Below are 23,131 nucleotides of genomic sequence, written 5' to 3'. Positions count from 1 at the left end.
AGCTGATGAACAGCCCCAACTCTTGAAATGAGGCTTGCCCTCGAGCCACTGCCATGGAGGCCAAGCAAAGTTGGAGATTGTTGGCGAGGGGATGTATTTTTTTTTTAGGGTCAACGGGAGGGTAGAGAATCCCCTACCTGAATATATTGAAGGGCTACTTGCTAGCCAAAAGCTTACATCTTAGAGTTTTAAGCAAAATGAAAAAAAGGGTTCTGGATTCAGCAACTAGGTGTAACTGGTCTATCTGTTACTTGCAAGTGATGACTCAAGATCAATGGTTCTATTGCTAGCACCATCATGTGTGTGTAGTAGTTCCAGAAAGTGATTGCATGACTTCAGTAGTTGGAAAGACTTCAGCACGAGCGAGCAAACCATATTGATATGTCGAGTGCAGTGTTTTTCTGACTGTCAAATGGCAACCAGGGTAGTTTGGCTGTTCATCAGCTTGGATGCACACAGCTGGATACCCGCCAGGATCAAAGACAAATGCAGAGCCACTAAACAATACTTTGTTCAGTATCTCTGAAGAAGAGATGATATCTATGTCCTTACAACCTTGTTACAGAGGCCTGGTCGGCATCTATTCACCCTGGCTCACCAGTTCGAGGATTGGTAACTTGTTAACGTTCTTGTTTTCCTTTCGCCGCATCTTTCAGGAGGGTGCCGGCTGGGTCCAATTTGTTCACCCCTCTTTACCTGTAATGCCTTTCGACTTGTTTTGAGATACTTCGCCCTTCACGTCTGTGCAGCTTTCTGTTCCAGGCACCTCTTACTATTTCAGACATACTCCGTAACAGCTGTGTTTTGATGCGCGATTTGCTATATACTGTTTCGGTGTTCCAGCAAGAGTCTTTATCTGGTACTGGTAGTGTATAAACTGTATTCATGACCTGAATTTCCATACTGCTGGCGAAACTTCGGAGGCCGACACGTAGTAGTAGCCATGCTGCGAGATAGCACAGAGCTGTTGCAGAGGTGAATCGAAGGGGACAACTGAGTGGAGAATCTGAATCTCTGAAATGCGGCTTCAGTGTGATGCTCTCGGGTTTTGATCCCCAGGAAGGCAAATGTGAAGCGTATTTGGTCGTGTTTTGTTTTCAGCATTCTAGCACGGATGATCAGTTTGTGCACGCAACTCAGCCTACGTCCAATGAAATGAATTCTGCTTGCCATCTACAATTGTTCTTGCTCCTTTGGCTCCTCTCCGATTTGTCCATGTTCGCCGCTTTCCGAGCGTAATCAACTAATCATGCTATCTGAAGCACTTGCGCCGTTCGCAGGGTGTGCAGAATTAACAGCCTGTTAGAGTACGTTATAGGGCAAGCCGCCTAACAAAAGCTGGAATAGTTCAGTTGGCCAGAGCGTGTGGCTGTCAACCACAAGGTCGGAGGTGTTCCGAGCCCTCCTTCTAGCGATTTATTTTTTTTACTTCTTGTTTGCTCTTTTCATGAACTTTTTTATTTTCTTTTTTTAAACATGAATATTTTCTCCTTGTTTCCTTTTCCATGAACATTTTTCTTTTTATTTCCTTTTTACATGAACATTCTGAGAGGAGATTTGAAGATAATAGTGTTATCTTTTGTTCGTTTTGGTCTCTGGATGGAAAATCAAGTCCGTCCCCAACACGCACTCGCGCTCCCACACCGTGCACAGAGGCGAAATCACCAGTTCAGCACCTTTCATCTGGGTCACTCCAAGCAGTCACTGAATTTGAGCACAACTTAATTAGTTTATTACATTGACACCTATGTAAATTCAATCATTAAATTACAACATTCATGCTCCTCAGAGAGCAGATGAAGAGCCTCAAATCCCAGGCCAATCTAAACTCAGAATCTGATAAGTTGTATAGCTGTTGCGTTTAAACAGCGCCCTGACACTGGGCATGGTATACAAACACATTGAAAAAGCCTTCTTATACTCTGCAATAACAACAATCTAGCCATGTACACTACAATTACAGGTGAGCTATTACAGCAAACTACATCAGACTTGATTATTATCCATCATATCACTATCACATTCTTCCCATCCAAACAATGTAGTACAGAGAGACCGATTCAGGTTGGGAAGCATATAATGTCACTTGCTGATCTGAACTGTTATTATGTAGCTTCCCAATGAGGAGATCAAATCATGGTACCACATCAACTACAGTTAACACCGATGCATCACAATGGACTATCAGGAAACTTTTCACAATTGTATTCATGATGTCCTGTTGATTGGTTGATTGTTCTTCTGGAGTATACCATATGTACCTTGAAACTGCCAACAAATTTCTGATTACAAACAACAGATCCAGAAGCTTGAGGTGGCTCTGTCATGTATCATATGTAAGCGAGAGAATTCCTGTCGCCAGCAGCTTGTGGCCGCCCTCTGGTTGGAGTAGGTGGCCGCTGAATGTTAAGTTCCTACAGAAAATCAGAATTCCAAGTCTATTGTAAGTCAACCTATTATTAGACCCAACCCGCAACAGAAGACAAGAATAGCTCATGACGATTTATACAGTGCCAGGACAGGAATGTAGAGCCTAGTGTTGTTGGTAAAAATATTCTTACTGGCAATCATGTCAATCCTCATATTCCCTCACAAAATATGAAGTAAAGGAGAAATGGATTAATCCTGACCTGCATCCATGTGGCATCCCCACGTTCAGGGGAGGACTCAGGTGAATTAACAGGCGGTGGAAGTGGATGAATTAACTTTGGTACAACAACTAAGCCCCTGCCAACCACAAGTATGGCCCCGGCATTGTTCGCAGTACCTGTTGCAGTAAAGATTTCAGAAAAAAGATACATGCTTTTAAAATGGAGCAAGGTGCAAGAATGCAAGATACATACCACAGTAATTAGTTGCTGAAAACAAAGTGATCAATTGCCCATGAGCAAAACGCTCAAACCCATCCATAACACACTCGTGGGCTCTTATGATCAATTGCAATTTGTTTCGCTTACAGAACTCTGTTACTCGATCAGGCTGAAAATTTAACAGGAAACAAGTTTGATCAACAGAGCCAGCGATAAGATTGATTGTTTAAAAAAGAAGAGCCAACATAATATTTAATCTGGAATGGCAAGCACTTGATAAAGTAATAAGAAAAGGCAAACATCAGGAATTCTACAGCAACAGAATAATCATGAAGTCATACCCCAAATGTCACTAAGCCAGGTCCTCGTGCATTTGGTCTCAAACCCTCAACGCTATCATTTTCTGTAGGATCAGACCTGCACTTACACAAGAAAAAAGTGTTCGTAGTCGTGCTATAGATAAATGTGAAGAACACCATAAAAAGGGCCACCAAGTACCATAGGAGGTCCATGAGGATAATGGACCCAACATCCATTGTAATAGGCCTTTCAAGTTTCTCAATTTGCTCCACGGTGTTTATTGACCTTCCAATGCCACCATGCATGCAAATTATTTTCTTTTCTATCATGGCAGCAAGTGGGAGATAATTGAACAGTTGATTGAATCTTGTCCAAGCCCATATCCCGTCACTTTCACCCTACATCAAAGGGTTCATTCAACTAATGCATCCAATATTTTCATTCAAATAAATACACGTAGCACCGTTATGCCTACCATTCTCTCAATGCATTCAAGACGGAAGCCAAAAAGAGCGTTGATGTCAGCAGCTTCATGATTTCCCCTGATTAAGTGCACATTTTCCGGGTACTCAATCTGCAATGTTTCTCAAAAGATCAGAACTAAATTTTATACATAACGGTTCCAGCAATGGCAAAGACATTTCAGGAATCGGTACTAACTTTAAGAGCAAGAAGCAAAGTTATTGTTTCCAAGCTGTGCTGGCCTCGGTCAACATAGTCTCCCAAGAAGAGATAATCAATGTACCTAACAAGGCAAATTTATTACATAAGAAAAGGACAAGTTACATGGCAGAACACGGCCACAATATACAACACAAAGCCTTTTAGTCCCAAGGAAGTAAAGGACTTAGGGTAGGCTAGGAAACCCAACATGAGCCACCAATAAAAAAGGAAAAGAAAGAGACAGAGAAAATGTAAATATACAAGGCCTCAATAATAGTGATAATATTAACGGATGACCAGAAGCCCACACTGTTCAATACAAAAACAAAGATAGTGCGCAGAAAAATCATAGTTCACTAGCTTCGAATGTACGTTCAAAAGGGATATGAACTTCAGGTGCTACTTACGTTATGTCACCAGCAGTTGATGGGAAACCATATTCATCGAAAAGGCGCATTAGGTCGCCAAACTGCCCATGAAGATCACCAAATACTTTAATTGGTGCTTTTAATTGTAAAACAGTTGGCTCTTGCATAAAAATCTGCTCAGCAGCATAGCATAGCTCGCCAACTTCGTAAGAGTCAAGGAAAAAGGTTCTATCAGCAGGAGCTCTCCAATTCCTTGGCTTAAGTAAGAACGAAATAATCTGCAACAAAAGAGAGTATGAACACATAGTTCCCCCCATACTTGAGAGAAATCAAAATCAGTATATACCTTCTTATGCAAACCTTGTGGCGATCGTTGTCTATTTAATGCTCTCCTGCCTGGATAAGATTGGTCATTGCTTGAAGGGTGCATTCGTCTGCTTTCATTCTCAAATTGATCGAGTGAAAGCTGTCTGACCAAGCATCCTAAATCTCCTACTGCTTCTTTAGCAACTACAACCTTCAAAAACGAAGATCAGGAGTTCAGGGTCACCAAATTGTATTGACCAGAAATTAAGAAAGCAAAAAGCTTATATGAAGAAAACAACTGTATTTGCAAGGAAATCATACAGAAACCTTTGGGTAAAACAGTCAAGCATGAATGGAATCTCATTCAAATATTGCTAAAGCCTAGAAAATTGCAGAGGACTATTATATTAGACTGAATTAGTTCCTAATTGGGTAATTGGCTATTATAATTGAACACATTTGTATTGGCAAAGTTGTGGAAAGAATTTTCATCAGAATACGTACTGCTCTAGAATGTAGTTTCACATCAGGTTCTAGGGAGCCCCCATCATCAAAATCTTCAGGCATTGGCGAAGTTTCACTCAGTGGGGACTCAGATCCTATTCCCTCTGAAAGACTGTCTTCTGAAGATGCTGCAGATGCTTCCTTAGCAGCTCGCCATACAGCGCTTACAGCTTCAGCTTCCGCAGTTGAGGCCTCTATCAACATGTCAATTGACTTTTTGTCCGTGCTGAAATCAGTGTGAACTCACTTAGCTTTCACAAAGTCAAAAACACGAAACCTCTACAAGCACCAAAGATGTGAGTCAGAAACTTAAAACCAGAATCTGCGTCTTGCCTGTTATTTGAAGATTGTTGAACAGATGAATCCGAGTAATAATTATGATTTCTATTTGGAGATTCCCCCCGTGGGACTCTATCAGCATTGTACATAGATGAAGTGAGTTCTGATTGGAAAGGTGCATTCTCAGCAACAAGGAAATCATCAAGGAGGATATCTGTCAGAGAATAATGTTATTAGATTTGAGAGGCACAAAGTTGATGGTAAATTGACCATCACATCAAAAGTTGCATTAGGGATGATCTAGACTTGGTCACTGAAACCTAACAGCACAATTGATTGAAACAACAAGCAGATCAATTACTCATCTGCTCAACCATTTGCTAATAAAATATCAGTGGCTTGCTAAACATAGGAGGTCCTATGATTACCTGATATCAGATATTCAGAAGTTTGCTACAATAATGCTGCAGTAATTTAAATGAAATCTGGCAGGTGCTGTAAGAATCTACCATACTACGAATCTAAGCATCCAAATACTTGTTGGCTGGCTACACTAAGTCACTAAACACAACAAAGTGACAAACCACTCCATTGAAAAACAAACATCAGTACGCTAACTCCATCTTCTGATAACAAAAGGAAAAGGAAACTACAGATCAGACACAATTTCCATGGTGTCAATAGAAAAAGTTCCTCTGAATTTCCGATGAACCAATACAAAACAAGGCAGAGCACAACCAAAAATGGCTAGTTACCTCCCCTCAGTCCACCATAAATGTATATCTGAGTACCGACAGAGGCAGCTGCATGACGACATCGACGAAGTAGATCCGAAGAAGCATCATGCTCATTAGATGATTTTGAAGTGCGAGAGGTCACAATGCCATTTCTATCCAACCAAACTCCAGCAGCGGTGTCGAGGACTTCAGAAAGTGAGGTTTAGTCAGACCAAGAGATAAATAGATATATATGGAGGTAGAAGGAGCAAAAGCATAAGCTCACCAGCTATTGCGCCCTCTCCTTCAATAGCTCTCCCTCCTCTAAGGACACCTCCAGTAACATGCAACCGAGCACCAACAAAAACCTAGAGCTTAAGACGATCAGAAGCAAAGCATACTAACATGCCAGAATTAAGTGGAGCAAGAAGGAAGGAATCATTGTCAAGAACAAATAAATACACTTTTGAAATGAACAGGTTCTATCAGGATAAAATTCTCCAGATCAGCTGGGCATGGATTGTCATATACAAAACAAGTTATTGAGCTTGCACTTTTTTTAACAAAAAAGCTTGCACATATGATATAGGTAATAAGTAATAACTTACAGCTGCATGCTGATATCTTGGAGATGGAGATACCCCTGGAGCAAGAGTCCACTCCCACTGGCCATTGGTATGCATCAGTAGTCCATAAGCATCAGAAAGTGGCTGCAAATGCATTGCAATTATCATCAAATAAATCTCAACAGATTTTTTTTTTTGAATGAAAAATGAAGGAAGTAGCTAATTTGATTAACAAGGTAAAGCCTTCTTAACCCAAGCGTGAATCCACTGCATTGATGTGCTACCGCGTCCCATTTGAACAGCATGAACAGCATAGACTACACCTAAACCATCATGCACTAGAAAACTCACTGCAGGCCAAGTTCCACGACAAGCAGCGCAAAACCATTGTTTTACTCACAATTATTTTCCATTAAAAGAGCAATGATGGCGATGTAATTTAGCAATTGAACTACCTTGCAATGGTATTTCTCTAATTTCAATTCGTTGGCATGTAACTCAGCAAATTTTGCATTCAGTTTCCAAGTGCTTTCCCATCCAAACTCCAATGATATACCATTACAACAGAAGACTTTACAACTAATGTAATTTGAAAATATGCAGGAAAACTACTGAAGGGATAATTCCTTTTTTTATCATATAAAAGCATTGCGTAAGCCTTTGTTGGGGATCTTCGTTTTTACTGTATAAACATATAACCTTCTCAGGTCAGCAGAGGCTGAGGTAAATATTGGCAGTTAATATCATAACAAATAAAATAGCCTAAATAAGTAAATAACACAATCTTGCAGAAACAGTAACAAAAGAACAAGGAACGTACCGTTCCAGAAGTATCCCTTCCACCACAAAGTAAAAGCATGCCATCGGAACGTGAACTGGCAGTAGCATACCTGTAGTGATTTAGAAGCAGCTAAAAGTAAGACATTGCATACTTTTTTAGAATTCAATGCAGACATAATGCCTAAAAGGGTAAGACACTGAGTGCCAACTTAACGTCACATTTACAGCATAGAACAATCATCTATTGCACTGAGCATATGATCCATAGCAATTATTTAGTGCAGATATGACTTTCCTCAACAAGTACCATACAATTCTTTTAGAACGAAATAAGTATCACACTGCCCACATATACAATTTTCTTTCCTTCCCTTTTTTTACTAGGAGAGGATTCATCTATAATGTTAGAAGTACAGAAAATATTCAACAATCTCCAAAAGGTAGGGGCTGGAAGGTAGATAAGTTTGCACAGGTTAAAGTATAAAATCTGCAATAAGCCAATAACTTGTCCGGTGCAATCTAACTCTACCAATCATTTAACATTTTGGATGGATAGACTCAAAAGATGTGGCAAAAATGTCAACAAACATTCTAAGAAGAATTCAAAGGAGATAATATGCATAACAAAGAACATGGAGATCATCATCCATCTCCCTGAAGTACATGGATCAACTTACATTCTTGCTGAAGGTCTATCGCCCTCAGGGTTAAGTTTCTGCCACCTATATGGTTTCTGTGCCGTATCCAAAGCCCAAGCATCTGATAAGACCCGCTTTCCTGCACAAGATGTGACATGGATCAGAAAATTATATAAAAAACGCTGACCTCGAGACCTAGAAGCAAGAAATAAGCATTTTAGGATTGTTCAGGATTTCAGGCTACATGATAAGTAAAACAGATAACAGAGTAACACTGCTAAGCTGAATTATAAATTTAAAATCATGAGTAGCAAGTAGATCATAGTTTTATTACTGGCAACCAGAATACAGAAATATCATGTATCTATTTTTTAAGCACCTTCATCCAAAAACATATTACTTAACGTTTCTTGATTTTTTTCGATTTCAACCATACATTAGTGAAATTTCCATAGCTAATTTTACATTCTTAGTGCAATTTTGTTCAAAACTGTTGTTATATTGGGAAAATGATGCATGTATTCACATACCCTGGAGAGCAGTAACTGACCAACAGAGCTTAACGCTACAAAAGAGCATTGCTTGAGATTGGTTGTCTTAGTTTACAACACCAGATCTTTTGAAGTATTTTCAACAATAATATGGAAAATGTTGTAGTTCCGCAATATTACTCTACTTATCTCTTAATGCAATCCAGAAAAAGACGTATTGGAAAAGGAAAGTTAAAATGAGTTACTAATCAAATAAAAGGGCCTTAGGAAAATATTAAGTGTAATGCGTCATAATTATTGCAGAAATATAGTTAAGGGTGATTTGCATGAAAGAGCTAACCATCATTTCCCGAAACGGTGACAAGATAACGTTGAGCTACCAAATCCATGCAATGACCATAGCGAGGACCAGGACCAGCCCCCTGAACCACAACCCTGCAGTGAGTGCCAGAAATGGAAAAATTAGACCGCAATCCGACAAAAAAGCAAAAAAGGAAAGCACATAGAAAAACAAGCAAAATATAGTATATTTGGCTTTAACCTAACCTGTGCCATTTAAACTTGTCGTTTGTGAGGTCAAGGACATAGAGATCATCCGTCGAATGCCCTGCTGGTCCAATGCCACCCTGTACCAACACTGCATCAGTCACACTTGAACTAAGTTGGCGCCAAAACGGAACTCGAAGACCCCAAGTTTCTTATACCTGGAAAACAACCATGGTGCCCACAGCGGCTGCAGAATGTGCGGCCCTAGGTGATGGAGGTTCTCCAGCGGGATGCAACCTGCAGAATGTAGAATTTAACCAAAGTATTTGAATCCATTTCATCCATTTCAAAAAGAAAATTATGTTAAGCAAAATAATAACATGTTGGTGGTTGCAACTGGGCTGCATTCCAGACAACCAAGCAATAACAAGCACCAAACATGGATGCAAAGCATACAATTCTATGCAATCGCGAGCAGGATCGAAAATAGCATGGAGATTTCACTGCACTTAACACAAAAACTAATGCATTATTGTCAGAACCCGTACATACATACAGAACCTACGAAACTGTCCACCAGGAAGCTCCGAACTAGGAGTAGAACTCGAAATTGAGCTGAATTTCCGCCTTCTATGAAACAAGAAGCATAAATTCTAACACGCAGCAGCCGCGCGTACCTTGTCCACCTCCGCTTATCCACATCGTACGAGTGCACCGAGTTCGTCACCCCCGCGAGTCCTTCAGTTACAGTCCCAAACAGCGCCGCCATCAGATCACACGCACAAGACCAGCACAACCAGAATTTGAAACTCAAAGCTTAGCTGATGCGAGGAAGGGAGCACCGAACTGATGCCGGGGAGGCCCGAGGACGCGCCGGCCTCGATGGCGGTGGCGCCGCCGAAGAGGATGAGCCGCGGGCCGTGGCCCTTGGTGGGCGCGATGGCGGTGAGCGAGTGGCCGCACCTGAAGCCCGGGGCGTCCTCCCCCACGCCATCCCAGCCCTCCACCTCCCTGTACGCCGGCGCTGGCACCACCCACGCGCCCTTCCCCGCCGTCCCCATCCGCTCCTCCTCCCACCAAAACCCTAGCTCCTCCCCGCGCTAAACCCTAAGCCCAAGCCTCCGCCACCGCCGCCGCAGCAGCAGCAGCCGCGTGGGATCCGAGGGAGAGCGAGCAGGGACAGGGAGGAGAGAGAGGGGGGCCAGCGCAGGCAGTGGAATTCGGAATTGGACGGGGGAGACGACGGCCGCGGGGGGGACAGAGCAGAGTAGGATGGGAAACGCGGCGGGGCCCAGGTGGCAGTGGCAGGGGGTTAATATGGTGGGTCCCGGGTGTCGGGGGCGCGCGGGTAAGCGCGGCTGTGGGTGTCGGGAGTCAATGGGGTTGGCTGTCATCGACAGCTCAGGAGTTGGGGGAGGAGTACGTCGGAGCGGAGTAAATGGCGGGCGCGGCCGCCGCCGTGTGGGAACTGGGGCGTGGGCCCCGCTGGGCCGGCTTCGGCCTTCACTGGCTGCCGGCTTTGATAGGCGCAGTTCCAAACTTCCAGAAGAGGTTTCGTTTTCCTTATTTTATTTCTCTCTTTCGATTTCGATCCACACGGCTTTCCCGTTTTAAAGAAAAGGGAAAAAATATAAATTACTCCTCTCAGTTAAAGCCAAAGTCTGGATAACCATCTAAACTATACGTTTCGATCCACACGGCTTTGATTCAAATTACCCACTAATACAATTTGTGTTTTTTATTTCTCCATGCATAGGTGGAATTTTAAGTTGAAATTTTACAACATGATAGTGCACATTATAAATATGTTAGAAAAAATACATCATAATTTTTGTCATTATTTTGATAGGTTAGGACATTAATAATAAATTAATCATTGGAGTTCGAATTATATGAAAAATAACAATGAAAAAATTATAATAATTTTTCAAATATGCATTGTGATGTCCACTACTACCCTGCAAAATTAAAATTAAAATTCAACTTGTATATGGAGAAAAAAAGATAAATTGTATTATGGGGTAAAATAAACTAAATAGCATAGTTTAGGGGTAAATTTAACCAAGTTATAGTTTAGGGGGTCATTCAGATTTTGGCTATACTCGAGAGTAAATTGAACTTTTTCCTAAAGAAAACACATTGCGTCGTACTCTTCAAAACCTCATATGATAGTCATCTTATGACACTGTTGTTGTTATTGACCCATTATTGCTCGTCGACAATTCATTATGAATTTTCCGTAACAACAAGATGAACAAGTGATTTGAATTTCAAGAAAGGTCGCAAGATTAGGAGAAACTTCCACACAAATGCATGAAAAAAGAGCTCTCATAGGCATCGCTCCTATATGGGATGGTAATTCAAAGTTCATTTCGTTCATTAGTACAAGTTTGAGGCATGTTTTAAGTCTCGCCATTAGCGCATCACACAAAAAGAAAGCCATACAATTTATATCATCCGATGAGACACCACCCATTATCTTGACCATTAATATATTAGGCATGAAAAAGCACTCATTTACCTCAAAAGGTTTCTCCAATCATGATGACATTTGATACTTCCTTTTCATGCTCTCATGCAACACTAGCATACCTAAAAAAGATCCAGTGTCACACTCATCGACTACCAGAGGTTGCTTTTGATCTCTAATGTGCGCCAGCTATCTCCACTTTTCTGGCCTTGTGGACAAGGCAATCACTTTCTCGATCTTCCATTGCCCACAGCTCTATCACGCACACAAAAAAAGGTGGAAATTTAAAATGATGATAATCCTATAAACTCCAATGTCGAACTATTCGTGCTTCTGTGTTTTCTTTTTACATTTGATTTTGGTATCTGGGGTTTACAATTGTTTTCGTTATAAACAAGCTTCTTGGAAGTCAGAACGGTTATTGAGATCAAAACGCATAGCTACTAGGCCTAATGTAGACTTAAACATGCTGGTATGTTTTGAATTCCGTAGACCAAAACGGTCGAGCAAATTAGTCACTTTTTGTCTAATTTGAAAGTTTGTCGACTAATTAAACCGTTCCACTCAATTTCATTGGTCTTCTTTTATAAGAAAATGGCAGAGATTTAATTGTTGCAGCCAAGAGAAGGTTAGTAAGAAATGGCACTAAAAATAAGAGTACGAATCCCGTCAAGAAGAATGGAATTGTGAAAATTAGCCAAGACAATCACCGTCACGGGATAGAGGTTGGCTTCTCATTCATCAAAAGTTAAACATTACATCTACATGTGGACGTTTAACGTTGATGCTCAAACAAAGTTTTTAGCTTTGTGACGGTTCATTCCTCGGTTGGCAATGTCAAGTATTCATCACGGGTCCACCGGAGGGGGTATCTAAATGGTATGGGAGCCTTCTTAAAGTGAGGAGAAGGTAGATGTATACACGTATCGGTCTTGGTAGGATCATCTGGGTAGGAACTAGGTTCGTGGCCGGGTGTTGCTACGGGCAAAACAAATATCAATCTCATAATACCATGGAAAGGACCTCAATGAGATAATGTATAAAGAAAATGAATATATTTCGAAGAATGTACTTTGTACTTGGCGTGAGATCATTCAAACAGCTGATTTAAAATGTAATATCAACTAAACTTATCATGATTCTAAACTGACAATCAATAGGAAGACCAACATAATTAGCAATGCACTCCTTAAACAACAGCCTTTTATAACTGATAATCAATTATTCAGTTCCAAAGATAGAAAAATATACAGATATCACACATAATATTTGAATCATTTAGGCATCAATTATCGTGTTTTATAGGCAATGCTAAGTCACCACCGTATCATCTTACTTATAAAACCAACATAATGAACCAAGCCACTTAGGTATGCCTGGTAAATGTAAGAATATTCAACCTTTGCTTAACAATATATGAAAACTTAAAAATTAGCGTGAATCTGCAAAAGCCAACTATATTATACAAGAATGGCTGGTGGGGGAAGGGAACGGTGATCGTGGGGGCAGGGGGGAGACGTGCCTTTTTTGAACCGATCGGGAGGGGCGACGTACGAGGGAGTATGACTAACTAAAAAAATCTTACTTAGCCTCTTTTTAGTAGCAGAGATAGTCCTAGGAGGTCGCAAGTTTGGGCCTCTATGCAAGTGCCTTTTCGGTGTGGAGCACATCATTGATGCTGGATGGATTCTCAATTCTCATGACGTGTTTGTGCAAACAATGCCAAATGAGAGGAGTGGCCCTATAGGGCTAGGATTAGGGGTTGAGCATGACAACCTTGATGTCTTTTTTTTTAAAAAAAAGTCGTTGACAACCTTGATGCTGATAGAAACATGCATAAGCGGCGAATTCCATAATGCTTGAAAAGTTTTATTTTAGAGTTATCCTTATGCATGTACTCCTCCCGTCCAAGATCCGAGAATCGAACATTTCTTAAATATGATTTGTATTTTTACTTGCAACTTGATTCGGCCATGAGAAAGTCATAGATTGCATATTTCTAAATTATAAATGCATTTTTGAAGCTGAAGTTGGTCACTATTCTTGATTAATTTTGCATAAACCAAGCAAAATGCATTTAGAATTTAAAAATATGCCAAGCCCTCTCTTGCAGGCTGAGTACGGTCAAGTTCATATACAGGCTGGCCTGCTCGGCCCAGGGCCCAGGCCCACCCCATACAACACCAACGCACACCAACCGCGAAATCGGATCCCACCCGCCCACGCCCAGCCCGATCCAATATATACACCCCGAGCCCGAACGCAGTTAAAAAAAGAAAAAAACCACCAAAATTCCCCATCCGCTGCCCAGCCATCCGCACGGCGCCCGCCTCCCCCCCGATCGATCGAAGCTTCGGCTTCCCCTGACACAGGCCGGCGCGAAAACACCCCATCAAACCCCGCTCAAAACCCAGCAGACCGTTGCCGCGCGCCGATTCGAACCCGCCGGGGGAGGAGCCGGCGCCGTCTCGCCCCGCGGAGGCGTCGCGGGGCGAAACCCTAGCGATGGCGGCGTCCGTGGACGCGGCGGTGGCGGTGGCGCCACCCGCGTCGTCCTCCGCCGTAGACGAGGCCGGGGGCGCGGTGGAGCAGGCCAGGACGCTCATCGGCGCGCTCAACCTGCTCTCCCGTAACCTCCCGCTTCCCCCCGACGTCCTGCGCGCCGTCTCGTCCATCTACCACGACGGGGGTGCCGGTGACGGGGAGGGGGAGGTGGGGGAGGCGGAGAAGGAAGGGGATGAGGAGATGGCGGCTGCGGATGCCGCGGAGGAGGGCTGCGCGGAGGGCGCCGATGACGGTGCTGCCGAGGTGCGTTCCGGTGGTTCTTCGGTTTGTACGGCGATTTCCCCTCTGGCGAGTGCTCCCGGGACTGCGTGTTGGATTCGTGCCGAGGTGTTGGGGGCCTGCTTGTTACGAGATTCGCTTAGGGTCTGTGGAATTCGACGTGATTTAGCTTGACTTTCGCTAGTCTTCCTAGATTGGAGCGTGCTTCCTGCTGGGGATTATGGGCTGCACTTGCAGTGATGTTTTTGCGTGCAATTGGCTGTTTCCCTTTGAGTATTATAATGCTTTCATGGTTTGTGTTGTGGCCAGATGTCTCTGTTGGGTGCAGTACTGGTATTCATTAGGTGAAAATGTGAAATAGTTTGTCAGGACATATTTGCTTGTTTATGCTGGAGCGAACAAAGCTGCTGATAGATTTGGCTGTTTTGAACCCAGATGGGATGACTATGTTGGATAATTATGAGTACGATTGAGCATTTAAATTTTCCTGTTGAAATTCTACTGACCTCTGATGCTCTGTTAGGATCAGCAATGTATTGCTTGCTCCAGAAAATACAGAATTTTTCTAGAGCCTTTGTCATATATTTAATTTTTCTTCTTTGCTAAGATGATATGGTTTGTTTTGTGTATGCATGCTAAAGTAAGCGCGATATGTGATTTTTTGTTCTCTTGGGTGGTGTGATACGTACTCAAGCAGGGCAGGTTTCTCTTTCATTTTTTCCCCTTTTGGCACAGATTTATGAAATGCATAAATTACACAACTGTATGCAAACTGAGTGGCTAGGGTGTGATTTGTAATGACCCTATGCTTTCGATGAAGTTTGTCTAGGGCTGTTTGTTGAGTGCATTAAGCACTGGTTTGCCTTGGTAATTTGGTTTGATTCATCCAGTTTCCAGCAGAGCAAAATTTTGTGTGATAAAAAAAATATTCTTTGAAATTTGACTATCCACTGAAACAATTATAAAAGTTTCTTATCTTTGTTATGTGTTGAGGTGCTTGCTAATAATATACTGTTTGTGATTTAGTTGTAAATCATTATATTGTTATCATGATAATTTGGTGAAGTGCTCATTTCTTTACCTCCTTTTGATTTTGTTTGTTGTGAAGTACTTGCTATTTAGCTGTTGAATGATCTTCTCTTATTTTTTGACTGAGTAAAGCTGTTACCTTACAGGGTGCTACCTTGATTGAAGAGCTTGAAGATGCGATATTTAAGAATCAAAGAATGCCCGTATCCTACTCAGAATTGGCTGCTCTGAAGGAAGGACGGTTCAATGCATCCATCCAGCATCGGCTAGCTGAACTCGAAGGTCTTCTTAGAGGGACTCATTTTTTGTACTTCATTTGCTGACTGGTTCCTTGGTTTGCATTGTTTTGAACAAGTTTTTGATTTTTCCCTTCCCGGTTTAGTTTTCATGGTCTTACAAATCTGGTTGTGTTGACTGGATAATTTTGTGGGTCAAAAAGCATGTAAGCATTCCCAAACCTGATCTGCAAATGTACCACTCCCAAAGCCTTAATTACTATTTAGCACTCATTTCATCCCCATTTTTGCGCTGTGTAGCACTCCATCATCTCCAGTAAACTCCTTGTTTGTCTCCAATGATAGCGGAGGCGGCCATCTCTGGCCACTGATGATCATGTGCCTGCAGTCCACCTCATCACGGTCACCGCCAAATCCCTTCCAGTTCTGAGCAGCATAAATAAGACAGGGATAGCAAGAACACGCTTATGGCGGGGGCCTTGAGTGTCAGGCAGGGAGGGAGGTAGGTAGAGAGGGAGGGAGGGAGGGAGGGAGGGAGTTGACGGCAACTAACAGTAGGAGAGTCCATGTATGATCTGAACCGTCCATGTTATCTGATGGAACAATGGTAGATGAGGGAGGGAGTTGATGGCAGCTAACTGTAGAAGAATCCAACTAACGGTAAGAGAATCTGTATGATCTGAGCCATCCATGTTCAATCTAATGGATCAGACAGGAGTCCAGGACATAACCTAGTGCTAAAGAAGTAATAAGTGCTTGGGGAGTGGAATCTCTGCAAAACAATTCGCGCGGAGTTTTATACAGGCAATTTGGCCATTTATGTTTCTGGCCTCCTGTGTCAACTGCACCTCTAGTCTTATGGATGTCTTTGGTCTGGCATTGGTCCCAGGCCTTCTTTCGGTTATTTAACCTGTCCTGATCTGAGCCCAGGCTTTCTTTTGGCTCTACTGCGCAGTTTGATTTATGGTGGAAATATTTAATGCGGAATTGAAAGGTGGAAAAAGCAGCAAATTTGGAATGACTTTTTTGTGTTTGATTGTGCAACAGATTCACTTGTTACCGAATGTTGAGCATTCGCCAGATATAGTTTGCATGTGCTTGCATTTAATTTCCTGGCAGCTGCCACTAGAGCTTCGTTACTGCTTGACTTATTTAAAGAGTTGCTTAGTTGTTTGATCATTGTTATTTTTACCCGTTACAGCATCATCACTTATTTCTTTTTTTTTTGTGCCAGGGTTACCTTCTACTAGGGGTGAAGACTTGCAAATGAAGTGTTTGCTTGAATTGTACGGGCTAAAGGTAACCGTCTTATCTAGAAGACTAGAAGCATAGGCTACTTCGCTGTCCTTACTCTCTCCTCGGTGGTTGCTCATTTGATATGGTTTCCTTTTAGCCTCTTTGTGCAGATATTGGTTACCACTGTGCTTCCATTATTCATTTTCTATCATACAATTTTATAATATAATTAATATTGCATGTTCATAGATTTTTCCTGCATACATACAAAATCCTTGATTAGATGTTCTACGGTCCAAATTGCTGGCTTCTTAAAGGCGACATGTCCCAGCACTTAAGTATTGCTGAGATGTGTGTGTGTGTGTGTGTGCGTTGCTAATTGCGATGGATTTGTGGTCAAGATAGCATAGAGTGCGAAATTACGATATATGTTATATGTAGGGGCAGCACAAATTGTACAAAAGCTTGTCCAGCAGCGGTTGAGATATTAGCTATTATCTATTTGTTACACACCATATCTATTTGAAACTACCACATATGACTTTCATGTGTCTATATTTAGAAGTATAGTCAGCAGTGATTTGTCGTAGCAATCCTTGCTGATTGTTCATATACTTGTGCAGTTGTTAGACTTACAGAAGAAAGTGCGGTCCGATATCAGCGCAGAATATTGGCTACACAAGAAATGTGCATATCCTGAAAGGCAACTGTTTGACTGGGGGATGATGCGGATACGATATCCTTTTGCCATGTATGGGATAGGAGATAGCTTTTTAATGGATGCTGATGATGTTCACCGCAAAAAGAGATTCACAGAGGTTTGTGTCATATATCTTCTGATAATTAGGTTTGCTAGTTTATATACAGCTCAAATCATGATTACAATGTTGGTACTTTCAAACTTTAGAGGATGTCAAGACTCGAAGAGGAAGAAAAAATTCAGGCAGATATAAGGAAGAGGAAGTTTTTTACAGAAATTCTCAATGCTTCTAGGGAACACCAGGTGCAATTAGCAACTACATTCAAACAAAGAAAGCAGCGGAATGATGGAGTTCAGGTATGATTTAGGACCCTATCTGTTCATCCATCTGAAATGGTGGCAGAGTAAACTATGATTGCATTTCAACAATATTTTTATGCTCCTTGAGATTACGAAAGGTGAAGATTTTGATGCAACATATATTCCAATTTGGAGAAGAGAAGTGAAGTATTTAGAAAATAGTGCACTGTTTTTTTTTCTATTTGTTAGCACATGATTGCATTTCCTTTCAGAGTAAATGCCATTACTATTTTGTAATATGATTTTATCCTAGAGATACTCATGTTCTAGATGTGCAATAGCACTTAAGAGCCCTTTTACTTGCTAAATGTAGGCATGGCATGTTCGGGCACGTCAACGTATCTCACGGCAGGAGAAAAATAGATTGAATCTTCTGAAAATCGGTGATCAGGAAGCATATATGAGGATGGTTGAGGAGAGCAAGAATGAACGCCTGAAAATGCTCCTTGACAAAACAAATGAACTTCTTGAAGGAATTGGGAAAGCTGTACAGCGACAAAAAGATGCGGAGCACGTTAGTCAGCCAGAAGGAAATGAAGTACCAAAAGAGTCCGAATCTGATTCACAAATCTCAGACATCAAGAATGAATCACCTGAGGAGTCTCCTTCAGATGATGATGCAGAACTTCCTGGTTCTGCAGATGAAAATAAATTCAATGCAGGGCGTAGACTTGATTTTACTGTCCATTCAATTGAAGAGAAGGTAGAACAAAGTTTCACTATCCATTTATTGAACTTTTTCTGTGCCATGCTGGGTGTATTGGCACCCAAAGTTTACGATGCACGCAGATTTATTGATCATCATATTCATAGCCATAATTATTAAGAAAAAAAAAAACTCGACCAGGGGGAGAGACGTCCCCCTGATTTTCATCTTAAGAAGCTTGTGCTGTGACTCGAACCCAGGCTGGCTCAGCGAATCGCTTCTCTGGCGTGTTCGGCTGACCAGTTGCACCGTGAGAGTGTTGGCCATAATTATTAAACAACTTATGTGTTCGCTGGCAATGTACTTAATTTGGATCTTAAATGATGGTAGGTACTGTTATTTTGGGAAAATAGCAAGGGAGAGCATTGCTACTAGTAGTAGATAATGCGCGGATTTAAATAAATTATACGGGGAACTATTACCTCCTTATTCAATCTCTTGTAATTGTGGTATATTATATGGGGGACTAATATTTTTGTTTTGCATTAAATGATTTTGACTGTTTCTTTCTAGTTGTAAAACTAATATAATACTTTCAAAGGTATAAAAATAAAAAACGACAATTGCTAATTGATTCCAGATATGTTTTTCATTGGAATTCAGACTAATGTTGTGGCTAATCTTGTATTCGTTAATTTGACATCGTCCTTTTATTTTGCAAACCCATAGTACAATATGTGATTCTGGGTAATTCTAGTAAATCTAATGTTTCTCTCTGTTCTTTGCATTTACAGGTAACAGAACAACCATCAGCTCTCGAAGGTGGGGAATTAAGGCCATATCAACTAGAGGGTCTCCAATGGATGCTTTCTTTATTTAACAACAATTTGAATGGGATTCTGGCTGATGAAATGGGTCTGGGAAAGACAATTCAGACCATAGCTTTGATTGCTTATCTGTTGGAAAAGAAAGAGGTCCCAGGGCCACACTTAATAATTGCTCCAAAAGCAGTATTACCAAATTGGTCGAATGAATTCAAAACTTGGGCTCCCAGGTATTGTTTCATTGGAGTCTGTATCATCAAAATTCGTGATGCATTTTCCATTCTACTTTGTATCAAAGCCACCCTAATGCAACATGCTTGTCTGTTGCAGCATTGCGACAATTCTGTATGATGGTCGTCCAGATGAGCGGAGGGCTCTAAGGGATAAGAATTTTGATGTACATGGACTGCAATTTAATGTTTTGCTCACGCATTATGATTTGATACTGAAAGATAAGAAGTTCCTAAAGAAGGTTCACTGGCATTATTTGATAGTTGATGAAGGACATCGTCTGAAAAACCATGAATGTGCTCTTGCTCGCACACTAGTTTCCGGGTAAAATCTTTATTCATAATTTTGCTACTGTGTAGCTTTGGTTGACATGTGCCACTCAATTATTATCTGGGGATGGCTCTGGTTACCTGTAATGTCTTTTTGATCGTTGACACATTGGCCTATAAACCACTTGACATACCAGCCACTGAAAATGTGAAGAACTTCAAATTTCATATTTAGTGCCAGGTCTCGTAACCTTGCGATAACAATCATTAAACTAGTTTTCTCAGCCAGTTACACATAACTTTTTCTCATATGTCGTCATAATGGGTCTGCACCTTGTATCATTTCACAGATGGATCTCAAACATCTTGTCTTTGTGGTTTATCACATAGGCATACCTTCTGCCTTTCCTGAAGAAGGCGGTAGCTGAGTGAATAAGTCATTGTATTGATTGGATAGTGTTTAGAGCCAGCTTATAATTGATTAAATTGTTGGTCCAAAAAATGGCTAAATGGCTAAATTGATTAAATTGTTATGATACTTTATGTAAATGCAATGATTTTATCACTAGCTTTATTGCTAATCATTAAATTAGTTTGGTACTATACGAAATTTACCAAATATAACTTACAAAGTTTTTGTAGTAGTAGATTGAGACACCTGCTTTCCATCATATTTGAGTACCATTTTCTTTCCATGGATAGTTGCCTACTTCCATTTTGCCATTCATGTGTCAACCTTGTTCATTATTTAGTGATGGCCATTGACCTATTTGTTTTTTTCGTAATGATAGTAAATTAATTTATCTGGACCTTTTGAAAATTATGCTTACATATTGCTGATACTTTATTTACAGCTATCAGATCCGCCGCAGGCTACTTTTAACTGGCACTCCAATCCAAAACAGCCTACAAGAACTGTGGTCTTTGCTAAACTTTATTCTGCCCAATATTTTTAATTCATCCCAGAATTTTGAGGAATGGTTCAATGCACCATTTGCATGTGATGTCAGCCTTAATGACGAGGAACAACTACTAATCATACATCGTTTACATCAAGTGAGTAGTGCTGCCCCCTATTCATTCCCTCCAGTCATTCAGTTCTTTTAACTCCATACATGTTGCCACGTGATCCTCCACTTGCATCATCATCTTTTTGGTCAAGATCTGGTGAGGTGGCAGCACATAAAGTGTGTGAAAAATTAAATTGATATTGGGGGAACATTTAAATTTATTCATTGCATCCTTTGTTTTTACCCAGGTTTTGCGTCCATTTTTGCTGAGGAGGAAGAAAGATGAAGTGGAAAAATATCTCCCTGTGAAAACACAAGTAATTCTCAAGTGTGACATGTCTGCTTGGCAAAAAGCATACTACGAACAAGTCACAAGCAGGGAAAGGGTTGCGCTAGGATCTGGTATGCCCTTGTACTACTAATCCTTCCCCCCATGAAAATATATTTCTGAGCGAAATAAGATTTTTAATTTTTCACCTGATCTTGATGGAGCAGTGCATAAAGCAATTATAACGCTGGTGCAAATTTGGATATGTCTGTGTTGCTAGTTGATTTAGTACATAATCTTCATGTTGTATCACACTTGCAGTTCCATTTTAATTTTCCATGTGTTTTGCGTGAGTAATGTGCTCATTACTTGTTCATGCTCATGCGTGCAGGGCTCAGATCAAAGGCTCTGCAAAATCTGTCAATGCAGCTTAGGAAGTGTTGCAACCATCCTTACCTATTTGTAGAGCATTATAACATGTATCAGCGGGAGGAAATTGTTAGAGCATCAGGAAAGTTTGAATTGCTTGATCGTCTACTTCCGAAACTGCAGAGAGCTGGCCATAGGGTTCTGCTTTTCTCTCAGATGACAAAACTGCTTGACGTTTTAGAAGTGTATTTGCAAATGTACAATTTCAAGTACATGAGGCTTGATGGATCCACGAAGACTGAAGAACGAGGAAGGTTACTGGCAGATTTTAATAAGAAGGATTCAGAATATTTCATGTTCCTCCTCAGCACACGTGCCGGAGGCCTTGGATTAAACTTGCAGACTGCAGACACTGTCATTATCTTTGATAGTGACTGGAACCCTCAAATGGACCAGCAGGCTGAAGACCGTGCCCATCGTATTGGACAAAAGAATGAAGTGCGTGTATTTGTTCTTGTTAGTGTTGGTTCAATTGAAGAAGAGATCTTGGACCGCGCAAAACAGAAGATGGGTATTGATGCAAAAGTTATCCAGGCTGGCCTGTTTAACACAACTTCCACTGGTGAGTTTGAACACTCCAGTTCCTTTCTTCATGTAAACATTGTATTGTAATTTATGATATATTTTCATGTTCATTCCCACTACAGCACAGGACAGGCGAGCATTGTTGCAGGAGATCCTCAGGAGAGGCACAAGTTCACTGGGAACTGATATCCCCAGTGAGCGTGAGATAAATCGTTTGGCTGCTCGAAATGATGAAGAGTTCTGGTTGTTCGAGAAGATGGATGAGGAAAGGAGGCAAAGAGAAAACTACAAATCTAGACTTATGGACGGAAATGAGGTTCCAGATTGGGTGTTTGCCAATAATGAAACCACAACCAAGAGGACCGTGGCAGATGAATTCCAGAATATTTCAGTTGGTTCAAAGAGGCGAAGGAAGGAGGTTGTCTATTCAGACTCTTTTGGTGATCAGTGGATGAAATCTGATGAAGGATTTGAGGATATTCCAAAGATTACTCCAAGAGCGAAGAGGACCTCTATTTTACCTGACATACCAGAAGTGGATTTTAGTGAAAGGAGGAAGAGGCCTAGATCTCTGGAGAACAGCGCAGATGGTGCAAGCAACCCGTCGTGGACACCTGACAAAGGAAGGGCTGGAGTGTCATCATACAGCAAAGAGGAGACTGAAGATGATGGGGAAGATGAAGTCATCACCAGTGGTTTACAGAAGGGAAACAGTTTCACATGGAAGACCCTTGGAAGAAAAAGGTCAAGCCACTTCAATTCGTCGTCGGACTCAAAAGGGCGTCCGTCGTTCTAATGCCCTTGATGGGTTTGTCTGATTAACTCCATTGAGAATGGAACATCCCTGTAGACTAGATAGCAGGGTTACGTTCTAGAAGTACCATCAGGCTTCTGAAGTCTAGGATTAGTACTATACTGTATGAACATGTTGGCAAGAATTTGTAACTCCGTCAAACTTAAATTTCGTTATTTTTTAAACTTAAAGTGCGGGTTACGATTATGGATATACACGTGGTGGTTCTTTCCTTAATTCTATTATCGTGCCTACATTTTTTTTTGTTATCAAACTTTGGGAAACGCTTATCCAGGTTCTACTGGTGCACATGATGTACAAAGCCGTCTATGCCTTTCCATGGTTATTTTAGAAGCAATTTAGATTGGCCACACGAATGCATGATAACCTGAGGCAGTTTAATCTTTTACGGCC

The 23,131-nt window shown here is 41.2% G+C and overlaps 2 protein-coding genes across 2 annotated transcripts; one reads left to right on the top strand and one right to left on the bottom strand.

The window, feature by feature from the left end:
- Window positions 1-1,688: 1,688 nt before the first annotated feature.
- Window positions 1,689-9,968, bottom strand: LOC112885806 (serine/threonine-protein phosphatase BSL1 homolog). The gene is made up of 21 exons (XM_025951452.1): window positions 9,755-9,968; window positions 9,585-9,645; window positions 9,126-9,204; window positions 8,968-9,047; window positions 8,762-8,856; window positions 7,970-8,069; window positions 7,333-7,402; window positions 6,555-6,656; window positions 6,233-6,314; window positions 5,986-6,153; window positions 5,285-5,444; window positions 4,952-5,177; window positions 4,488-4,658; window positions 4,181-4,419; window positions 3,771-3,855; window positions 3,586-3,684; window positions 3,309-3,508; window positions 3,152-3,227; window positions 2,844-2,979; window positions 2,631-2,767; window positions 1,689-2,414 (listed from the first exon to the last, which is right to left on the bottom strand). Exons 1-21 carry the CDS (start codon window positions 9,966-9,968, stop codon window positions 2,331-2,333), a joined length of 2,664 nt encoding a protein of 887 aa, XP_025807237.1. The 3' UTR covers window positions 1,689-2,330.
- A 3,692-nt stretch (window positions 9,969-13,660) lies between these two features.
- On the top strand, window positions 13,661-22,720 carry LOC112884975 (probable ATP-dependent DNA helicase CHR12). Its single transcript, XM_025950631.1, has 12 exons — window positions 13,661-14,185; window positions 15,337-15,472; window positions 16,661-16,725; window positions 17,286-17,480; window positions 17,570-17,719; window positions 18,036-18,425; window positions 19,163-19,422; window positions 19,523-19,747; window positions 20,547-20,748; window positions 20,951-21,104; window positions 21,362-21,961; window positions 22,047-22,720. The coding sequence occupies exons 1-12, from the start codon at window positions 13,883-13,885 to the stop codon at window positions 22,718-22,720; spliced, it is 3,354 nt and encodes a 1,117-aa protein (XP_025806416.1). The 5' UTR covers window positions 13,661-13,882.
- The last annotated feature ends 411 nt before the right edge of the window (window positions 22,721-23,131 follow it).

This window comes from Panicum hallii, chromosome 3 (genome assembly GCF_002211085.1).
Source record: "Panicum hallii strain FIL2 chromosome 3, PHallii_v3.1, whole genome shotgun sequence".
In the NCBI taxonomy this organism is placed as follows: Eukaryota; Viridiplantae; Streptophyta; class Magnoliopsida; order Poales; family Poaceae; genus Panicum; species Panicum hallii.
The sequence above is the reverse complement of the archived record's forward strand: the minus strand, read 5'-3'. Positions and strand labels throughout refer to the sequence as shown.

Bases quoted from the DNA above. Each gene is read 5' to 3' on its own strand.
- LOC112885806 (XM_025951452.1), bottom strand. From the start codon at position 9,968: ATGGGGACGGCGGGGAAGGGCGCGTGGGTGGTGCCAGCGCCGGCGTAC. The intron at 5,178-5,284 runs GCAAGACGCAGA...CACTGATTTCAG, and splicing joins CAACAATCTTCAAATAACAG to CACGGACAAAAAGTCAATTG. The intron at 2,415-2,630 runs GTCAGGATTAAT...GATTTTCTGTAG, and splicing joins GGGATGCCACATGGATGCAG to GAACTTAACATTCAGCGGCC.
- LOC112884975 (XM_025950631.1), top strand. From the start codon at position 13,883: ATGGCGGCGTCCGTGGACGCGGCGGTGGCGGTGGCGCCACCCGCGTCG. The intron at 19,423-19,522 runs GTATTGTTTCAT...TGTCTGTTGCAG, and splicing joins TTCAAAACTTGGGCTCCCAG to CATTGCGACAATTCTGTATG. The intron at 19,748-20,546 runs GTAAAATCTTTA...CTTTATTTACAG, and splicing joins GCTCGCACACTAGTTTCCGG to CTATCAGATCCGCCGCAGGC.